Raw genomic sequence first — 21,369 nt, forward strand, 5'->3', positions numbered from 1 at the left:
AGTGTTCTAACATCTTAGAATTACTATGGAAACAGTCTTGACCTCATGGATCCCGTGAAGGGACTGGGTCTCGGGCCTCGCTGTGAGAACCACTGCCATAACACAGCCCTGCCCCTCCAGTCGGGCTGTTTCCCGAATGCAGAGCACCCCTGACCCAGGGCGCCCTTTTCTGCTAGCAGTGCAGGGTGGACTCCCTTGTCCTTCCCAGTCATAACCAGCTTTTCTCTCTACCGCACCCCTCACAACTTTGCACCTCCTTTTCTTTTCTCACGATCTCATGGCCTAAAAAATAATGCTGGGCACCTCACCTGGGCAGCACTGAGAGGAGGATTTTACATGCACTTCTCTGCCAAGGCGCCGACCTCACATGACCACCTCACGGAGCTACGTGGAAGGCCCAGCGTGGGGCGGCTCCCAGCCCTGCTTCCAGCCCCAGCTCTGTGCCCTCTTTGGAGCTGGAGCACTGTGGTCTCTGAGGAACGGAAGCAGACCAAGCTGAGAAACCGAAGGCTTCTTAATCACTGTCCATTGTCCACATGGGGCTCCTGGAATAGCACCACCCCCATTTCATCACTGAGTGCAGCAGGGCGAAGCCACCAGGGACCTAACAGTGAACTTACTGCTGACATATTCTGAGACCTTGAAATACGCTGTGAGAACCCTGTGTGTTGTTTCCCTCCTGTTGTGTTGCTTCTGTGGACCAGCTCATGATCCCATCACAGGGCTTGTCAAGGTGGCCTTTGCAGGGCAGACAGCCGCCTGTTTGCAAGGTGTGCATCACCCAGAGGTTACTGCCCTCCGGAAACACACCCCTTCCTCCCCTCCATAGATCCCTCCTTTCTCACCACCATCGTTTAGGCCACAAAGGTCCCCGTTTTTCTCAAAGCAGTCATTTTTCTGTGCTGTAGGATTGGTCATACACCCTAAATCCTCAGGGTAGGAAACCATCTTGCACTGCCGTGTCCCCCAAGCATGTAGCTTCTGGCCTTTAACATGTGGCTGATACCTAATTGTAAATAGAAAATGCCTCTGACTTTGCTTCCTTTTCTTCCAGGTTACTGCTGGACTGCCTCTTCCCAAGGCTTACATAGAGGAGGTAACTTCAGTCATTTCTAATGACTTGACCTAGAAAGCACCACACCCTGAATCAGTGGCTCGTTTGGAGACAAGTGGGGGTGTCACTCTGACCCAGGGTTGCTCCTGGGCGCAGGGGACGCTAATGGGCTTGGAATAAATGAAACGGGAAAAGTGCCTTATAAAACAGAATTGCCCCACATAGGAAACCAGTGAAACTTCTGCCCTGGATCAGTGGTTGTTTCTCAACTGTGAGCAATTTTGCCCCCAAGGGACATTTGACAATGTTGAGAGACATTTATGATTGTATAATTCATGAGGAGCGCTACTGGAACTCAGTGGGTAGAGGCCAGGGCTGCTGCTAAACATCCTACAGTGCACAGGACACCCCCCACTACAAGGAATGATTTAGCCCAAAATGTTAGAAGTGCTGAGGCTAAGAAACCTGCACTAGACTGATGGAAGTCTCCTTATCTTCCCTGTATTGGCTGGTTGATTCCCAAATGCCATCCAGATCAGAAGCAGATACAGAAGCGCCTTTTTTGAAATGTCTTCTGCAGATTTAAATCCAGATTAAAGGACCAAGATATAGTCGGCATCCTGGTTATTTTTCTAGGCAAAATTTCCATAAGCTGATTTGGTTGATAGCATCAAGCAGGAGTTCAAAGAATTGTGAGCTTGAACGTTTTCATATTTATCATTTACTATCGAAGAAACATCTCTAGAGCCAGTTTGGGGTAGTTATGAGAGAGGTCCTTGAGAGAGATGGTAAGGTCAGCTGCTATCACTAATTCCATTTTTCTGCCTTTTTTTTGAAACTTAAATTGTCAAGCAATACAGGGTCACTGTTTAGGTCCCAAATGAAGCATTTCAAAAGCAGCTAGAAAAGAATTGTTGGTGCCTTGAGTCTGCCTGTCTTCTGAGTTATGATTTGCCTTTTATGGTCATTTGTCTGATTCACGCGTAGGAAGGGAATTCAGTTCTGGCCCCACTGCCACCCCACCGCCTTTCCTGTGTCTAATTAGAATGACTGCCCCTAACTGGCCCAGCTGGTGTCTTTAAGAAATTCTGCTTATTTAAAACTGTTCTCAGTCAGTCTTACATATTAATTGGTTTTCATGTGACTAGAGGTAAAGAATTAGCAGTGCTTTTTAGAATATCAACTAGCCCGGCTGGTGTGGCTCAGTGATTGAGTGTTGACCCATGCACCAAGAGGTCGCCGGTTCGATTCCCAGTCAGGGCACATGCCCAGGTTGTGGGCCCAATCCCCAGTGGGGGCATGCAGGAGGCGGCCAATCGATGTTCTCTCTCATCCATGTTTCTATCTCCCTCTCCCTTTCTCTCTCTCTGAAATCAATAAGGAAAAAAAATTTTTAGAATATCAACTAAATTCTAATCTTGGTTTTCATTTATCAAAGGAAAAACATAAATTGTGTTTATAAGAATCTCAGATGTTTTCTGCTTTTTGTTTTTCTCACCCAAAGACATTTTTTGCATTTATCTTCAGATAGAGCAGGAGGGAGAGAAAGAAGAGAGAGCGAGAAGCATGGATGTGAGAGAGATACATCTAGTGGTTGCCACCCACACATCGCCAACCAGGGCCAGGAACACACTGCAGCCAAGGTACGTGCCCTTAGTGGGAACCAAACCCAGGACTCTGGTCCGCAGGCCGACACTCTAACCACTGAGCAAAACCGGCCAAGGCAGATGTTTTCTTCTTTTAACTTACCTATTTTTTCTTGCTATTTCATGGAATCCTCAGACCAAGAGCTATTACTGCTGGGTTTTGCTCATGATCCAGTGTATATAGTTTTATATATGACTATTATATTTTTCTTTTTTCTTTTTATTTAATATTTTTTCTTTATTGATTTTAGAGAGGAAGGAAGGGAGAGGGAGAAAGAGGTAGAAACATTGATGAGAGAGATGCATTGGTCCGCTGCCTCCTGCCCGCCCCCTACTGGAGATTGAACCTACAACCCAGGCATGTGCCCTGACCAGGGATCAAACCAGCAACCTCTTGGTCAGTGGATCAGTGCTCAGCCACTGAGCCACGCCGGCTGGGTCGTAAATTATTCTTTATTTCAGTTAGTGCCTCCTTCATTTCTGACTGTATCCTATTCTGGCCCTTTTTTATGTTCTTGAGGCCCTCACTAAGTTCATTGAGCATCCTTATAACCAGTGTTTTGAACTCAGCATCTGTTAGATTGCTTATCTCTGTTTCGTTTAGTTCTTTTCCTGGAGTTTTGTTCTTTTCTTTCATTTGGGACCTGTTTTCTTTGTCTCCTCATTTTGGCTGCTTCCTCGTGTTTGTTTCTATGTATTAGGTAGAGTTGCTATGTCTCCTAAGCTTCATAGGGTAGCCTATTGTTGTAGGTGTCCTGTAGGGTCCAGAGGCACAGCCTCCCTCATCATCCCATCTGTGCCTTTGAGGTACACCCATCTTGTGGACTGTACACCCTTCTGTTGTAATTGAGTCTTGATTGCAATTGCCACATCAATGGGAGGGATTTACTCAGGCCGATCAGCTACAAGGACTGGCTGTACCCGCTGACCACTGGCCTCTGACTACCTTGGAGGATCAGCTGTGCAGGGCCCACCACACAGAGCAAGACTTACTTCAGCAGGGCTCTGGTACCCACTGAGTCCACTCCTGAGTGTCGCTTGTGGAGGTGGTTGGGTGGTGGTGCTTCAGTGTGGTGTGAAGCTGTCCACTGGGTGTGCTGGCTCAGCCGCTGCCTGTGCTCTACCCAGGGCCACCAGGCATAAGCTACAAAGGCTGTTTCTTGTGCTGGGCTTTGAGGTGCCCACACAAAGCCAAGTTGTGAACCAAGGCTGGCTGCTTCTAGTGAGAGGTTTGGGGCTTGGTGAAGCCAGATGCTCTTTGTTTGTGAGATTTTAGGAAAATTTGAAGCAGGAGCCAAGACAGGCCAATCCTATGGTAAAAACACTGGAAACACCTTCGGTGGGCCTGAAAGTTGCGTGGGGCAGGGCCTCAGGGAATGACCAGGGCAGGGCTCACAGTTGCTGGAGCCCCAGATATGGCTGCCCTGTGGGGGGAGTGTTCACCAAAGGAACAATGACCTCTTGCAGCACATCTGTCTGGGAGAAAGCTGCCTCTCCAGCTCTTGCCCCAGTGCCAAGCAACTCAGTTCTTCCCTTATGCTTCTCCCATGATGGAGCGAGTCCAAGTAAGTCCTGGGTCCTTTAGGAGGAACTGCCTGGGGCTCCAGCAGCCTCAGCCTCCTTCAGCCTCAATCCCCGCTAGTTTGTACAGCCAGAAGTTATGGGGGCTTCTTTTCCTGGCACTGGAACCCTGAGCTGGGGTACCTCGTGTGGGACGGGGACTCCTCACTCCTCAGGGAGGACCTTCCCAGCCGAGGTGTCCTCCTGATTTTTATCCGCCACACGTGGATGTGGGACCAGCCCATCCGCCTCCGCCCTCCTACCAGTCTCGATGTGGCTTCTTCTTTAATTCCGCAGTTGTAGGACTTCCGTTCAGCTTGATTTCAGGCAGTTCTGAAGGATGGTTGTTCTGTAGTTTAGTTCTAATTTTGATGTGGTTGTGGGAGGAAGTGATACCGCATTTACCTATGCTGCCATCTTGACCAGAAGTTGGATTATCTCATTTTTCATTACATCTCCATGATACATATTTATTGAGTGTGTATATCATAAACCCCCCCCCCATTGAAGGAGGTTTGTGCTATTTGCAGTTTTTCAGTGCTGCAGTAAACATATTTAAACGTATATTTCCTTAATCTCATTCCTTTAAATAGCATGCATTTGGTTCTTACTGATGATGTTATCTTGTTTTCTGTCATCCCCAATAAAGGTTCATGGTTGGGTTCATTAAAACCTTTGAAAGCACCACTAATGGCTCCATGTGTCCTGCAGTACTTCCAGCAGCCGTAGAATGAATGTCAGGCACTGTGCGAGGCTCTGTCTGCTGATGGAAGAGTCTGTGCAATGCTTAGTAGTGTCAGTTTGTAACATTATGTCAAAAGAGTACCTAAACTTTATGAACACAGGGATTATATTTAAGGGCTTGTGCTTCTCTTCAAACAGCAAATATGCTGTTAAGATACAGTGTGATGACAGGAAATGTTCCCTGTTTCCAGGACAGCCAGATAAGCACAGCGCCACTCCAGCTCATACACGTGAAGGCCGCACAGTGACGGCCCCGCAGTGCACGCTCTGGTGGGGGATGGGAAAGCTAATCTGCTCGCTCAGCCTGTCCTCACAGTGCGTGGCTCTGGCTTGAGGAGACTGGTCCCTGTTAAGGAGAACCTGGCACTGTCTTCAGCGGTGCTCTCTCTGACCTCGTGGAAAGACCACCACTTTCACTGTTTTTACAGAACCTGGAGCTGGTTGAAAAAGGCTTTAGTAACTTGAGGAAACAAATTGAAAATGCCAGAATGTTTGGAGTTCCAGTGGTAGTGGCTGTGAATGCATTTAAGTAAGTACAAAGTGTCAGAGTCCAAGGGACTGTGGAAACGGTCAAAAACATCTTGGGGCTTGTAGCTTTCTTTTGGTTCAGTTACTCCTATTGGATGTTAAGCCTGTGCTTTGGGGGCCATTACAGTGAACTCACCACCTCACCCGCTGAGGGTCCAGGGTCAGATCTGGCTTCTGTGGGTCCCCTTCCTCTCGCGTTTGACACATAGGCCTGAAGTTAAATGTTCTTTTTGGTCTCTAGAGGCCTTTTGAGCTAACAAGAGGTCATAGCCCTACAGTTTCATTATTTCTTTTCTTTTTTTTTTTATCCTCACACGAGGACATTTTTTCCATTTTTTACTCAGATAGAGTGGGAAGGAGAGAGAGGAAAAGAGAGAAACATCTATGTGAAAGGGACACATCGAGTGGCCGCCACCCACACGACCCAACCAGGGCCGGGGACAAACTGCAGCCAAGGTACATGCCCTTAGCGGGAACCGAACCCGGGTCTCTGTGGACCGCAGGCTGACGCTCTAACCACTGAGCCAAACCGGCCAGGGCTCATTATTTCTTTTCTGTTTTTTTTTTTGGTATGTGCCCTTAGCGGGAACCGAACCAGGGACTCTCTGGTCCGCAGGCCTATGCTCCAACCGCTGAGCAAAACTGCCCAGGGCCAGTTTCATTATTTCACTGGGTCTGGTGGGATGTTGTCTTGACAAAGAGTCGAGCGTGTTGAGCTGGAAGTGTTCCTGCAAGAGAGAACTTGCGTGGGTTGTGTAAATATTGTAATGCTGGTTTTAGTCTTGTTATAATGGCTTAACCGCAGCAAAATGGGAAGCAACCTTTTTTAAAAGCGAGTATTTATGGATTCTATGACATGCCTGGAGTGGTCTGAGTACTTAGCATATATTTACCACCTAAAGGTTTTTGTTTTGTTTTGTTTGTTAATTCCCACTTGAGGATGTTTTTCCATGATTTTTAGATAGAGTGCGAGGGAGAGAGGGAGGGAGGGAGGGAGAAAAACGTCAGTGTGAGAAAGACACATCGATTGGTTGCCTCCCGCCGGACCCTGACGGGCTGGGCATCAAACCTGCAACCCAGGTACATACTCTTGACCGGAAATCTGAGACCCTTTGGTCCAGGGCCGACACTCTAACTGCTGGGCCAAACCAGCCAGGGCCAGGCACATATAGCTTAACTGGCCGAAAGTCACCTTGCTATTAAATTGTAGAGCTGGGATTCAAATCCAAGCAATGTTACTTGATTAGTGTCCATTTATCAGCAGGTAATTCACATGGGTTTTAATGGCAGAAACGAGAGATTCTGTCCTCTGCAGGCATTGTCTGTGCTTTAACACCAAGTGCTGCCTTTACAGGACAGATGCAGAGACCGAGCTGGACCTCGTCAGCCGCCTTGCCAGAGAACATGGGGCTTTTGATGCCGTGAAATGTACTCACTGGGCAGAAGGGGGCAAGGGCGCCGTAGCCCTGGCTCAGGCCGTCCAGAGAGCAGCTCAGGCACCCAGCAGCTTCCGGCTCCTTTATGACCTCAAGGTGGGTTACTCGCTGTATGCAAAAACTCAAAAGCACAATGAGGTTTCTGTGTAGCTGCCTCTGTTTAGAGCCCGTGTTTAACAGCTTCAACCCTGTGGATCTGATTCCCATGTAGAGTTACTCAACCACAGCCTGGACCCTCAACTCCAGACGGCTTTCTTACCAACACATGTTGCTGCCTACTTACAGAGTAGGGGTCCAGGCAAGAACACTCCGGGGGGTTGGCTCACATCCTAACTCTTAGAAAGGCTCACAGCACAGTTCCTCTGCTGGCAAGAAAAAGGGTCACATAGAACCAAGAGATAAGTACTTCACTACAGCTTTAACCCAACGCACCAGCCATATTAGGGCAAATTGGCAAGGGGCTATATCAAGCTCGGATAAGTTTTCCGACAGCTTCTCGGTAATGGGGAAAAGCAGTATGGCCCTAAGTGCTTTCCTGGTACAAGGCTGCCTCAAGTTCAGAGAAGCCCTCGGGTACAAAACCACACACCCAGCAGGCTTTAGCATTTTTCCATCGCTGAGTAAACTCTAGGACGTCTGGCCCAAGCAGAAGCATTGCTTATTCTGTGTACAATAACGTATGAATCAATTCAGAGAAAGGTTGTTTATATTATAGGGTTGTATTTTGTTTTCATTTCTCTGTGTGTTTCAGGATGTGGTTGGACATTAAGTATTGTGCCCACACTGGAAACTTCATTAGGAACTTGGGGTGAATGTGGTAGCTAATTCTGCTTGTATTCTCTAGGCAGGTTCCTGGCTTGGTTTTTAAAAGATAATCATAGATTTTCAAAAATAGCCATAAAAAGGTAGAAGAAAGAAGCCCTATTACTCTTGAATTAAAACATGTTCTTGTGTCTCTCTGGCCCTTGCAGATATAACACACCGATAGCTCATGAACACTGCCCTGTCAGTGCGGACGTTCTGCTCTGGGGCTTTAGTTTTACAAATAGATTGAGAATCTGTTCAACCAGCGGTCTTCTTAGGGAAGTCCACAACACAAATTGGCACACAGATGCAAAGCATTTATAGGCACCCTCTCTAAGCCCCCATCCACCGCGCCTGCTGTCAGGAACCCCAGTCCCTGAAGGCAGGCAGGAAACCTGACGAAGTGGGGTGAGGATTTCTTCATAAGCCCCTGCTGCTTGGAACTGTGCTCTGACAAGCAGGAGGCTGCCACTTTTTGTCTTATTCTGCATCCGTTGGTCTTAAATCACCCCTCAGCAGAGTACTTTTGCTTCAGAAGTTCTGAATGTGCCTTGGCATTTACAGAGCCCAATTGCAAGGTGCATTTGGAAGTAATCTCTGTTGCATCTTCATAAGCCATAATTGAGTAGTCACTTTATTTCTATCCATTATGCAAAGCCTTTTCATAAATTATCACTGTTTAGTTTAAAAGGGAATTTTTATTTTTAAAGATACATTATTATTACTTTCAAAAAAACAAAACTCCCCAATGTATTCTCTTAGCCTTAGTTGCTAGGGAATAGAGAGTCAGATGTGTCGCCTAACTTGAGTAATTTGTTCATCAAGTTACCTGTGAGTAGCTTTCCTTCCCAGTTCCTTCGGGCAGTTTCCCTGTGCTGTTTGCTGTGAATCGTCTTGAGAAGCCAGGTCCCTGGAGGAAGCAGCCCTGAGGGGTGAGGCCCTGACTGGTTAGACCCCTGGCCTCTGTCCACTGTGCTGTTTGCCGCAGGTGCCATGGAGGGCAGAGCCTTCCACATCCTCCCCACTGTATGTTCATCACAGAAGTCTCCAGATTGCTTTTAAATATATATATATTTCTAAGTAACAGCAATTAGCAATCAATATGTTGTGTTAAGGATAGCATCTGCCTCTCACAGACAAACCAGGAATTATGTGAACGGACATTGGTTGTCTTGTTTCAGAAACAGTATCCCATGTCTGCTTTGACAGGAGACTGCTCTCCAGTCATAGAACGTTACTTTTTACTTGTGAAGAAAGTATTATTCTTGGGTAGTTAGCAGTAGTGTTTGTGATGTACCTATTGAGACCCTAAATACACACACACGCACACATGCACATACACATACATACCGTAACTCCTGTAGAATATTTTCCACTTATAAAATCTGGGGCTTGATATTAAAAGGAAGTGTTTCTAACCCAATAAACCTCAAACTATTTGTGTATCTGTATAGTGTATAAAAACATCTCTGGCCCTTTTGGGGACTCTGGCCTGGAATGTGGCCATGTCCCATCAAGATCGCCCCTCTTTCCTGTCTGTTAGCTCCCAGTTGAGGATAAAATCAGGATCATCGCGCAGAAGATCTATGGGGCGGATGACATTGAATTGCTCCCTGAAGCTCAGCACAAGGCAGAAGTCTACACGAAGCAGGTAGCTGTTCGAGTGTTTTGTTCTTTCAACTGTAAAGCAGGCCCCGCAGTCAAGAATCCTGGTGTTCGCCCAGCCCTGCCGGACACCCACTGCTTCAGTTCCCCTGGGCAGCAGCCTTTGCGCTTCTGAGTGTGGATTAGGTGGTCCAGTCCCAAATTCTTTTTTTTTTTTTTTATCCTCACCTGAGGACATTTTTCGATATTTTGTTCAGATAGAGTGGGAAGGAGAGAGAGAGAGAGAGAAACATCGACGTGAAAGCGACACATCGAGTGGCTGCCAACCACACGACCCAACCAGGGCCGGGGACAAACTGCAACCAAGGTACGTGCCCTTAGCGGGAACCGAACCCGGGTCTCTCCGGACCGCAGGCCGACGCTCTAACCGCTGAGCCAAACCGGCCAGGGCCAGTCCCAAATTCTTTATCACCACAAGTGGTATATGGGTATGTGGAAAAGCCATGATGAAATGTGAAATGTCTTACTGAAATATCAAGAGCCGGCCTTGAGTACATCAACATGTCTATTCCAGACTATCATTTTTAATTGGGTATATAGATGAAAATAAAATAATCACTTTTTTAAAATATGTTTTTGTTGATTTTTTTTTTCTTTTTTAGAAAGGGGGAGAGAGAAACATCGATGAGAGAGATACATCAATCAGCTGCCTCCTATTGGAGATCGAGCCCAGGGCATGTGCCCTGACCAGAATTGAACCCGGACCTCTCAGTCCATGGGACGATGCTCAGTCCACTGAGCCATACTAGCTAGGCAAAAATTCACTTTTGGAATATGGTTGCGAGTACTCACCTCCTTCACCCAACGGATTCTCTCTCCCTTTTTTTAAAATCTATGAGAACTCCCCTAGAGGGCAGTGAGGTGGAGACAGATATAAGGGTAGTTCCAGTGTCTCGAATGAATTGAAGAATCTGCACCACCACAGTGCCCAGGTGTCCTTTGTTGCAGTGTCAGCTTTTCATTTGTCCCGCTTCTGTTCCCTTCTTTCCCCAGGGCTTTGGGAATCTGCCCATCTGCATGGCCAAAACACACCTGTCCTTGTCTCATAATCCGGAGCAAAAAGGTGTGCCTACTGGCTTTGTCCTGCCCATTCGAGACATCCGCGCCAGCGTCGGGGCTGGTTTTCTGTACCCGCTGGTAGGAACGGTGAGTGCTGCAAGCAGAGAGCGGTGCTTCACGTCTAACGTTGAGTGTGAAGCCATCAGGCAGATGACAGATGAGCAGAGTTCATTGCTGGGGAGGAAGTCGGAGTCAGGCCTGTTAGGGTTAATCTTCTTGCTGTGGACCATCTTGGTGTCAGTTCAAGAATGATGCATGACTACTAGTACTGAATAACAATTCTGTTTCCTGGTGACAGTGTGACCTTGACTGAATCCAGGATGGGCTTAGTCGGTAAGCTGTGATAGAGCTTGTATATTTGAGTATTTTATGTATTAATTCAAGGTGTGATGGCTTCTTTGCAGAGTTTTATGTCTAAGTTCATATGTGTATGTAACATCTTTTCATCTTTATATTTTTTCTGATTATCAATTTGACCAATGTTTAGGGGGGAAATCCTCTTCGGATAAGAGTGAAAATACCGAGGATCCTAATCGCTGTTTTGGGGACCATCTTTAGCATCTGCTAACATGCTCATGGATATCTGCATCAATGTGCACATGAACTTTATCTTCATCATGTCGTCTTCAGGCTTTTCTGCCAGTCTGAGGACCCACCCCTTCCTGTCCTTCCCCACACCCAGCAGTGGCTTATCTCTTACAGAATTTGAGAATAGAGACCGATCTCATCTCCCTATAGCGTGTTCTGAGGAGTAATGATTGGCACTCACATGTCAGAATTAGGTTTTCTAAAATGTAAATGTTTCGTGTTACAGAAGGTGACTCATCCTTTTCTGTGACATTTTAAATTGTAAAAGTTCAACTTGAACTTTTTTCCTTTCTGGGTCTGATTTGGAACTTGTGTGTATTCATTATGTAGGACATTGTTACAGGTGAAATATACTGAGTTTTCACTTATAGGCTTTATGAATTTGCACGTAAGTATTTGTCAAAGCCAAATCTTTAGAAAAGAAGTAAGTGCAAATATAAGCCATAAGCATTACAGGTTCGGTTTTATTTTATTTAAAAAATTTTTGTTGTTGTTGTTACAGTTGTTTCTCCTTTTTTACTCCATTGGCACCCCCCCTTCCCATCCCCCCCGCCCCGTCCCCGGCTTTGTTGTCCATGTCCATCGGTTATGGATACATGCATATAAGTTCTGTATTTTATCTCTTCCCACCCCCAACCCCCACCCCACAGGTTCGATTTTAGAAGGTCAACTTGGACCAGTAAAAATAGCGATTGTAAAACTATTTATATTATGTAGAAAAATGTCTTGGCCCAAGTTAAAGGATACTAATTTATAATGTGTTACTGAGCCCGGTTGGTGTAGCTCAGTGGATTGAGCGTCATCCCATGGACTGAGAGGTCTCCGTTCAATTCCCAGTCAGGGCACATGTCTGGTTGTGGGCTCGATCCCCAGTGGGGGTCGTGCAGGAGGCAGCCGATAGATGTTTCTCTTTTACATTGATATTTCTATTTCTCCCTTCCTCTCTCTAAAAAAAAATTAATTAAAAAATATTTATAATGTGTTGCTGAAGCAAAAATTATATGGGTATCTATGCAAGACTGATTAAAAGAAAATTAACAATCAGACAGGCCCTGTTCCTCCTTTCGGTCCTGTGAAGTGAGTGCTGAAGAGGTGAGTGACTGACTCCTTCGTCTCCTCAGCACCTGCTACTTCTTGTCGCAGCTGTCAGCATGGAAGGTGTCAGCATAGTGAAGCCTGGCGTTCCGTTTGCTAAAGGATGTGAGGGTTCCTCTTCGAGGTCATAACCGGAGCTGTGACTTCATTTTTAACGTGTTAGCAAGAGTAGTAGTGCCACTTTACTGACAACTATAAAATAATATTCTATCTTTGTGCCTTGGGCTTTCTGTCTGAGGGAAACATGGGAAAAAGATCACTAAGTTTATTTTTAATGCCATTTCACATCTCCTAGATGAGCACAATGCCTGGACTTCCTACCCGGCCCTGTTTCTACGACATTGATTTGGACCCTGAAACTGAGCAAGTGAATGGGCTGTTCTAAACAGGTACGTTGCTTCTGGTGAGAGTTCTGCCTTTTTCTTAATGAGGCATATTTATGAATTGTGTGACTCCAACTAAAGTGATGCCATTTCAGGCATCACTGAGGGGAGAGGGGCAGTAATGAGAGTTGGCAGTAACCAAGGAATGAAGGATTATATTGCAACACGTTTCTGGAGGAGGAGCACGGCTTGTCGCAGGTTGGCAGTGAGGGGAGAAACCGTCTCATAAGCTAAGGAGGGCCTGCAGCGAAGGTCCGGCCTCCTCTGCTGGGGCCCGGGAGGCTCTGGGCTCCTAGTTGATGGCACACGGGAGGACAGAGCAGCTGAGGTCTGTGCTCTGAACAGACAGTTAGCAGGTAAGAGTTGAGTAAATGTCCTAGAAAATCGAAAAGAGAAGGAAACAACCAATGCAAAAGTTCTTGGGTCTTAAGTGAAAAGCCCCAAGTAACTTGTCCCAATGAATGAGCGAGACACATCCAGTTGAAACTTCAAAAACATTAGTGATGAGAATCCTAAAGATCCTTCTCGGAGAAAGGCTCGCCTATGAAAAAACAAGAATTAGACTGAACCAACCTGTCTTAGCAGCAGTCAGAGGAATACAATGGAGACATACCCTCCAACTTCACAGGGAAAAATGACTTGCCACCTGTATTTACACCCTGCCAAATCTATCCAGATGTTTTCAGACATACAAGTGCCCCACCCCACATCTCTTCCTATGAAGGGATTTAGCAATACCCCCAGCAAAATAAGGAATAAACCGAGAAAAAGGAAGACATGGTTCTCAGGGAACCAATTCCCGATCTGGACAGTAATGAAGGGAGTCCCAACAACTGCAGGGACCTCGAGTTACAGCTCAAATGTTGATCAAGAGGAGGGAGGATCGAGAAAGACTAGAAAGAGATAGAAAAGACAAGGGTGTCAAAGGGCTATGCAACACAAGAGCTTTCACATTGTTTAAGAGAGTAAAGATCCAGGTGGAAGCGAACTGCAGTCATCTAAGCAACTATAAGGTATTTGCTTCCAAAAGCAACTGTGCTTGCACAGAGGAGAGACTGTGCTTGATGCTGGGGAACACTGTTCCTCAAGGGGGCACATGTGACGTTGGGAAAGTCATCCTGGCCCATGCCTGGTCTGGCCTGGCACAGTGTTCACGTAGCCATGATGTAAATACCATGCATTGTTTTAAAGTCCGGACCAACCCTGGAAGAGCTGTGGGAACCGATGTGAGTAGTAACAGCTTCGGCAGTGAGAGGAGGGTGGTGTAATGTGGAAGGGAAGAGGAAACGCTTCAGCAGTTAGAGAAGACACTGATTCCTGTTTCTTTTTTCTTCCAGATTGTCCATCTTCGAGAAGCTACTTTGAAAGTTAGGCCAGTGTGTAGGCCTATGGTCAGGAGTATGGGGAAGTGGAGAGAAGTCAGCTCCTGCTTCGAAGAGCTTCTGAAAGAAATAGTGAGAGTTTCCCCAGAAGCCCTCTTTGGTCTTAATTCCTATCAGCATCTCTAAATTAACATAAATCATGCATATGTCTATTTACTTTTCTGAAATTTCAGAGTAAAAGAAAATAATTTTGCTATCTCGGTTTTTAAATATAACCTGTAGCATTTGCAGACTGCTGTAATATCTCTGCCATCCTGTGTGAGCCCATTTGCCTGGCATACCCCTGATACTAAAGAAGCGAGTTGCAATATATACTTTATGATTCTCTTTTGTTTAAAGGGGAAAACATGCTTGCATGTTTCTGGGAGGGCACATATCAGGAGAAGCAGGGTATGGAGGCTATATCTTTTTATCATATAGCTTTCTGTGTTCCTTTTTTCTTTTTTTAACCCTGGAAAAATATTGTTCATGCAGGTTTTTGTCCTGAACTTCCTTGGAATTCCCATTTCTGTTACAGCATTAGCACCATTTATTTCTAAGTCCACCAGGAAGACTGGTCATACAGCACTAACCAAGGGTTAGCTCTTTTTTCTCTATTGGTTCAGCAAATATTTATTGAGCTTTTACCATGTGCCTGGGCACTATTGCTCCCCACAGAATATTTTTTTGTTCAGCCCACCTGGTGTGGTTCAGTGGATTGAGCATCATCCCATGCACCAAGAGGTCATCGGTCCGATTCCTGGTCAGGTCACATGCTGGGGGCTTGCAGGCTCCATCCCCAGTAGGGGACGTGCAGGAGGCAGTCAATCAGTGTATTTCTCTCACATCGATGTTTCTATCTCTCCCTTTCTTTCTAAAAAATCAATAAAAACATATTTTAAAAATAAAAATCAATAAAAACATTTAAAACATGAATATTTTTTTGCTCAAGTGTTTTCCCTTCTTTTGCCTTTTGCTTCTATCTCTTCTTCCTCTCCCACTTTTTTCTTCCTTTTCCCCCTTGTCTTCCTGCATTGGACCCTTCCAGAATGTGTTGTATCTTCATTGGCATGGGCAGAGCAGGATTTTCCCGGGGTCCTTGGTTTTATTATTATTTTGTTTTCTTTATTGGTTTTAGAGAGAGAGGAAGAGGGAGGGAGGGAGAGAGTAGCCGCCTCCTGCATGCCCCACACTGGGGATCGGGCCCGCAACCTGGGCATGTGTCCTGACCGGAAATCGAACTGGTGATCTCTGGGTGCACGGGTCGACGCTCAGCCACTGAGCCACACCAGCCGGGCTTTGGTTTTATTATTTTTAATCCCATAGGTTCACATCAGTGTTGTAATACAATGTTTTACGGTTCGAATAAATAATGGTGGTACTTTAGGGGCATGTAGGCAAAGGGGTCATGAGTGCAGAGCTCAGCTTCTCCATGTTATACGCTGCCTGGCAGATGATACACACTCCATGGTGGTGTCAGTTCCTGTTTCAAAGCATCATTTAAATCTGTCTGCAGCGTTCACTGTTTCTGATGGTTTTTTAAAATACCCTATAAATGCCCTGGCCAGTTTTGCTCAGCGGTTAGAGCTTCGGCCCGCAGACCAGAGAGTCATGGGTTCGGTTCCTGCTAATGGCATGTACCTTGGTTGCAGTTTGTCCCCGGTCCCGGTTGGGGTCGTGTGGGTGACAACCACTCAATGTGTCTCTCTCACATTGATGTTTCTCTCTCTCTTTCTCCCTCCCTCCCTCCTGCTCTATCTGAAGATAAATGCAAAAATGTCCTTGGGTGAGGATAAAATAAATAAATAAAATTTAAAAAAAATAAAAATAAAATACCCTATAAAGAGCAACCCACTTGGGTCCCCTCCCCACTACTGGGAGTCTGTCTGTTTTTCAAATAAACTTTTCTTTCATTGAAAAAAAATAAATATCCTATAAAACTTCATCTGAGATGGGACTTGCTGGGAATTCTGTTTGTAAACAAGGGAAGAAATCAGCCTATTGTTAGACATGGTGACTTAAAAATCATCTGAAAGGGTTTTGGCTCCTTCATATCACCAAAGCCATGTGAGTTTAAATCCTTAACGTTGAGCCCTGGCTAGTTTGGCTCAGCAATAGAGTGGCAGCCCACAGACTGAAGAGTTGCAGGGTCAGTTCTGGTCAAGGGCACGTACCTCGGTTTGCAGTTTGGTCCACGGCCCTGTATTAGGGCTTAAAAAGCCCTAATACAACAAATAATGCAAATGTTTTTACCAGGTCTTGCTTGGTATGAATGGACCATCACCAATGCAAGAAATTCCTAAAGAAGTACAATATGCCTTCAGTAAATATTCAAATGTTACAACTTGTTTTTATTCACTTGGTGATATATCTTAGAGATCTTATGTCAGCAGTTTGAGATTCATCTTGTTTCCTATGGCTATGTAGTATTTAACAGTGTTATCAATGGACACTTACCATTGTTTGATAGTTTTTGCTATTTTAAATGATGTAGCAGTGAATATCCCCATAGCATACGTATCTTTGCAACTTGTGTTGAAGCAACTACAGGATAAATTCCTAGCAATACAATTGCTCAAAGAATGACTAGCTTCAAAGTGGGAGCTGACATTTGGTTGGAAGTGTGTGGAGATAAATTATGATAGAACAAGTCTGTAAATTAGGTTTATATCTTCATTTTGCAGAAAGGTAAACTTCAAAATTGCACTGCTACTGCCTGCCAGATGAACCTAAGGTCCTCTGACTCCAAAGCCTCTGCTCTTTACCATCATTCTGCCTTTCAGAGCTCTTCCCAGAAGGCAGCCCAGGTTGTACAGAGTGGACGTCCCATTGGTGACCTGGAAAGTTGTGCCCATTTCACATTCCTTCAGAAGGAAAGGATAGTAAAAGGTGGAAGAAGCTGAGGGAAGAAATAAAGAGGTTAAGAAGGCTGCTGAGCAATTATTGATGGCATGGTTTTTGTGGAATTGATTCTTTTATCTGTGATAAACAGGAGGCATAAAGAACCAAAAGTAACTGCTAGCTAATTGAAGATGAATTCAAAACCTATAAGAGAAATAGTGCATGGGGTACATATTAGTATGTGTTGCCAGAGAAGGTCTAGTGCCTTTACCTTGGGACTAAGAGTCCTTGCAGATCACTGGCCTCCCTGGCCCCCTTCCTACCCTTCTCTGGGCTGCTAATGCCTTCCCTCCCCATATTCGTAATATGACTGACAAACAGATTGCACCTTCTCTGATCTGCACCTCAGAGGCTGTTGCAATGCACTGAAGATGTATATGCACTCTTAATTCAAAAGAGGGACTGCATTTATGTGCTGTCAAGTGAAGCAGGTTACAACAGAAATATTGTTGAGTTTGTGTTGGCTGGTACAGCCCTGTAGGTGCCTAGGAACAGATCCAACCACCAGACAGCTGGAGCCATAGGTTTATTTAATGGTATACCAGAGAAGAAGGGGTGGAGGCATATTTCCAGAAGATCTCTGAAATGTAAGAATTGTTACCGAAGAGTTCTAAACCATTTTTGGTAGCTTTAGGCCCAGGCTGTGGGTGGACAGGAACCAGAGTGGGAGAAATGGTATGATCAGTAGAGATCAGATAAATATGTAAGCTATTTTATTGGCACACTGTATCTGGTGATGTTCACAAGATAAACTGTAGGTAGAATAATTTCTCATCAGATTGGAGAGGTATATTTATAGCCTGTTTCTCATTATATAATGAAAAGCTAATGGAATAACAGACAATGATAAGGGTAATAGCTTCCTAACTGTCACTTAAGTGAGTTCAGGGATGACAGATATCTTTCATGCATGAAATACTGGGTACATTTTTTTTTTATATCCTTACCCAAGGACATTTTTTTCCATTTTTTGTTCAGACAGAGTGGGAGGAAGAGCAAGGAAGAGAGAGAGAGAGAAACATCGATGTGAAGGGAACACATCGAGTGGCTGCCACCTGCACAACCCAACCAGGGCTGGGGACAAACCTCAGCCAAGGCACGTGCCCTTAGCAGGAACTGCACCCAGATCTCTCTGGACCTCAGGTCGAAGCTCTAACCACTGAGCAAAACCGGCCAGGGCTACTGAGTACATTTTTAAAACTAAAATATGGCATCAGATCCTTGCCATATCGAAAAGAAAAACCACAGGTCAGTAGTTTATAGTACACTGTGTGTGTGTGTGTGTGTGTGTGTGTGTGTGTGTGTGTGTGGTAGAGGTCAGGGATGAGTTATTTGTAATAAACCTTAAAGAAACCTGCCCTTTGAATACAAAATCAATTCGCCTCTTACCTCAAATTACCCTTCAGTTCCTTTCACTAGTCTTTTTTTCTTTTGAGAAAAGCAAGTGGAATAAGCTCTAGAACTCACTAAGACAGCATTTATGTTTTAACCTGCCCCTTGTTTCATTTTCAGCTATTTCCTAATCAGACAGCTGTGCTACCCTTTCTTCAGCCAAATAAGCTTATCTTATTTTTGCCAGAAATTGTTGCAAACTCCCAGATCTACTAGATTTGAGAAAACCTGGCTCTCAATGGGTAATAGTATCTCAGTTGGTTGAGTGGTATGGGTTTCTTTGGGCTTGTTTAAAGACTGGCAGTAAGCAGGGTTTGCAACCCATCTGGGGATATAAAGGACATTTTCACAGACTGGTGTTTGCTGAATGAACAAAGATAAACTGAATTCTTTATCACAACTAAACTGGATGCTTATATGTTTGCTTGTTTTTTAGTTCTTGTCTCTTATCTGAATTTAAGGTCTTGACCACTAGGATTCAGCTTTACTATTGTGTCCTAATAGTTTCCTTAATAAGTCTCAGTGAAAACTGTAGAATCTTACAAAGGTAGAATATATTACTGGAAAAACATCCCCAATCAGATAATTGAGATTTACTCTCCTGAAGATAGTGATCCTATTGAAAAAAGGTAAGTACAGCTGCTGTTCAGTAGTTTTTCACTCCACCATTATAGGTTTTTCATCTGGATGGTGTGCCTGGGAGGGGCCAGAGGAGGCAGGAATTGTGCATCCTGCAGGACCTCACAGCTGGAGCTCCCTGGAATGTCCTTGTAGGTAATATTAAACCCAAAGCAAGTCACCCTACATTCTCATGGCAACATCTTTCATAGGTATTAATGAAAACAATGTGTTATGTGTATAAATAAATGCTTGTGGTGCTTTTCACTATGGCTATTAGCTTGTTTAAAGATTCAGAAAATGGCCCTGTCTGATTTGCTCAGTGGTTAGAACATCAGCCTAAGGACCGAAGGGTCATGGGTTCAATTCCGGTCAAAGGCACATAACTGAGCTGCAGGTCCAATTCCTGGCCCTGGTTGGGGTTGTGCTGGAAGCAACCAATCAATATGTCTCTCTCACATTAATGTTTCTCTCTCTCTCCCCCTTCCTCCCTCTCACTCTATCTAAAAATCAATGGGAAAATATCCTCAGTGAGGATTAACAACAACAAAGATTCAAACAATGGCCCTGGCCCTTGTGGCTCAGTTGGTTGGGTGTGTCTGTGCACCCAAAGGGTTGCCTGTTCTATTCCTGGTCAGGGCACACACCTGGGTTTCAGGCTCGAACCCTAGTGGGAAGCCTGCAGGAAGTGGCCAATCAATGTTTTACTCTCACATCAATGTTTCTCTCTCTCCCTCTCCCTTCCTCTCTAAAAATTAACCTATATATACAGGTGTCTATAGATTCTAATACATTTTGAAAATGAAACTATTTTAATAAACACTGGCTTTATAATTATTCAAAGTTGTGTATACATTTTTTGGGACACTATATATTGTTTTCTTTAAAAGATTCAGGCCAGGCCAATGTGACTTGGTTGAGCTTCTGCACCAAGAGGTCTCCGGTTGGATTCCCCAGTCAGGGCACATGCCCAGATTTCAAGCTTGATCTCAGTAAGGGGGCATGCAGGAGGCAGCCCATTGATGTTTCTCTCTCATAGATGTTTCTAGCTCTCTCTCCTCTTCCCTTTCTCTCTAAAATAAATTTAAAAATTTTTTTTAAAGATTCAGAAAAATGTATGAAAATACACAACCTAGCCAGTCGGGCAGGAAGGAGATGCTGCCTGTGCCCTTCGCTCTGACTGGGACTGTAACTGTAAGGAAAGCCCTCCATCCCTCCCCCACCCCCACTGGGTTTAATTGAGAGGGACAAGGTTGAGCTGGCATCTAGGAATAACCTGAAGGAAAATAAAGATAACTTGCAAGCTACCTCAACTTATTCCTGGAAATATTTAAGGAATAAAGGATGGGTGGGGCTGAGTTACTGTGCCCTTCTGACCTTGTGACACACAAGTCGCACCATCTCTACCTGCCTCCTAGAGTAGGGAGACAAGGGGCTGGCGCTTGGGCCTCTGGCAGTCTGTTTGGCAACAAGCCATAACTTCATGACACCCACACCCACTCCTGGGAAAGTTTTTCGTTCTTTTTTTTTTTTTTTTCTTAATATTGATTTTAGAGAGAGAAGGGAGAGAGAGAGAAACATCCATGAGAGAGACCATCGATTGGCTGCCTCCTGCATGCCTACAACCTGGGCATATGCCCTGACTGGGAATCAAACCAGTGACCTCTTGGTGCATGGGTGGACACTCAACCCCTGAGCCACACCGGCCAGGCTGCTATTGCTTCAATTTATATATGTAATTTTCTCTCCAAACAAACGTGATCCCATGCTTCACAGATTTTATTTAACTTTTATTGATTGATTTGAGAGAAAGAATCATCCCTTTGTTGAGCCACTTATTTATGCAGTCATTGGTTGCTTCTTGTATGTGCCTCACCGGATGGAACCTGCAACCTTAGTGTTGGGATGACCCTCTAACCAACTGAGATACCCAGCCAGGGCCCACACTGCAGTTTTTAATTCTCCTCTTAAAATGTGGTATCTGCCGCTGGCAGGAGGCGGGTGCGGGTGCAATGAGTCGGGGGTTCGATTTTGGTCAAGGGCAGGCACCTGGGTTGCGGTTCATCCCCGGCCCTGGTCTGCTGGGAGGCAACCAGTCATGTGGCTCTATCACACTGAGATGTTTCTCTGTCCCTCTTCCTCTCTCCCACTCTATCTGAAGATAGAAAAATATCCTCGGGTGAGGAATAAAAAATAATAAAATAAAATGTGAAGTCTGCTGTGCCTTTAAATATTGTTTGGGGTGGAGGGGTTATAATGGGAGTGCCTCTTATTTAAAACCGGATTTTGCTACTTTGCGTCTCAGAAAATGTGGGGCTCGTTACCCGGGTCCCCTCCCCATCTGCCGGCTCTCTCAGTGCTCTTGCCTGGACGCGGTCACGCCGCAGGGTTCGCGCCCAGGCTAGGAGCTGGAAGATTTCCCACGCAGCTGGGTAGACCCTTCGCAGGTGGACCTGAGGCTGCCAGCCCCTCCCCCACCCGCCCGCCGCCCCCAGCCCTGGCCCCGCCCCGCGCCCGCCACTCTGCGCGCATTGG

General features: G+C 45.3%; 1 protein-coding gene across 7 annotated transcripts in view; it reads left to right on the forward strand.

Annotated features, from left to right (window-relative positions):
• MTHFD1 (methylenetetrahydrofolate dehydrogenase, cyclohydrolase and formyltetrahydrofolate synthetase 1) overlaps positions 1-18,943 on the forward strand; it is a 79,576-nt gene extending 60,633 nt beyond the window's left edge. For 3 of the 7 annotated variants that reach the window (XM_036254068.1, XM_036254059.1, XM_036254077.1), the window contains 7 exons: positions 1,055-1,096; positions 5,433-5,533; positions 6,887-7,064; positions 9,316-9,423; positions 10,431-10,583; positions 12,475-12,568; positions 13,900-14,679. In XM_036254068.1, coding sequence (XP_036109961.1) covers positions 1,055-1,096; positions 5,433-5,533; positions 6,887-7,064; positions 9,316-9,423; positions 10,431-10,583; positions 12,475-12,564 — 672 coding nt within the window. In that variant the 3' untranslated portion in view covers positions 12,565-12,568; positions 13,900-14,679. Of the gene's footprint in view, positions 1-1,054; positions 1,097-5,432; positions 5,534-6,886; positions 7,065-9,315; positions 9,424-10,430; positions 10,584-12,474; positions 12,569-13,899; positions 14,680-18,890 lie in introns of those variants that run through there. The other 4 variants (XR_004958651.1, XM_036254036.1, XM_036254050.1 and 1 more) reach the window with 4 other exon arrangements.
• The last annotated feature ends 2,426 nt before the right edge of the window (positions 18,944-21,369 follow it).

Source organism: Molossus molossus, unplaced genomic scaffold (assembly GCF_014108415.1).
Source record: "Molossus molossus isolate mMolMol1 unplaced genomic scaffold, mMolMol1.p scaffold_m16_p_1, whole genome shotgun sequence".
NCBI lineage: Eukaryota > Metazoa > Chordata > Mammalia > Chiroptera > Molossidae > Molossus > Molossus molossus.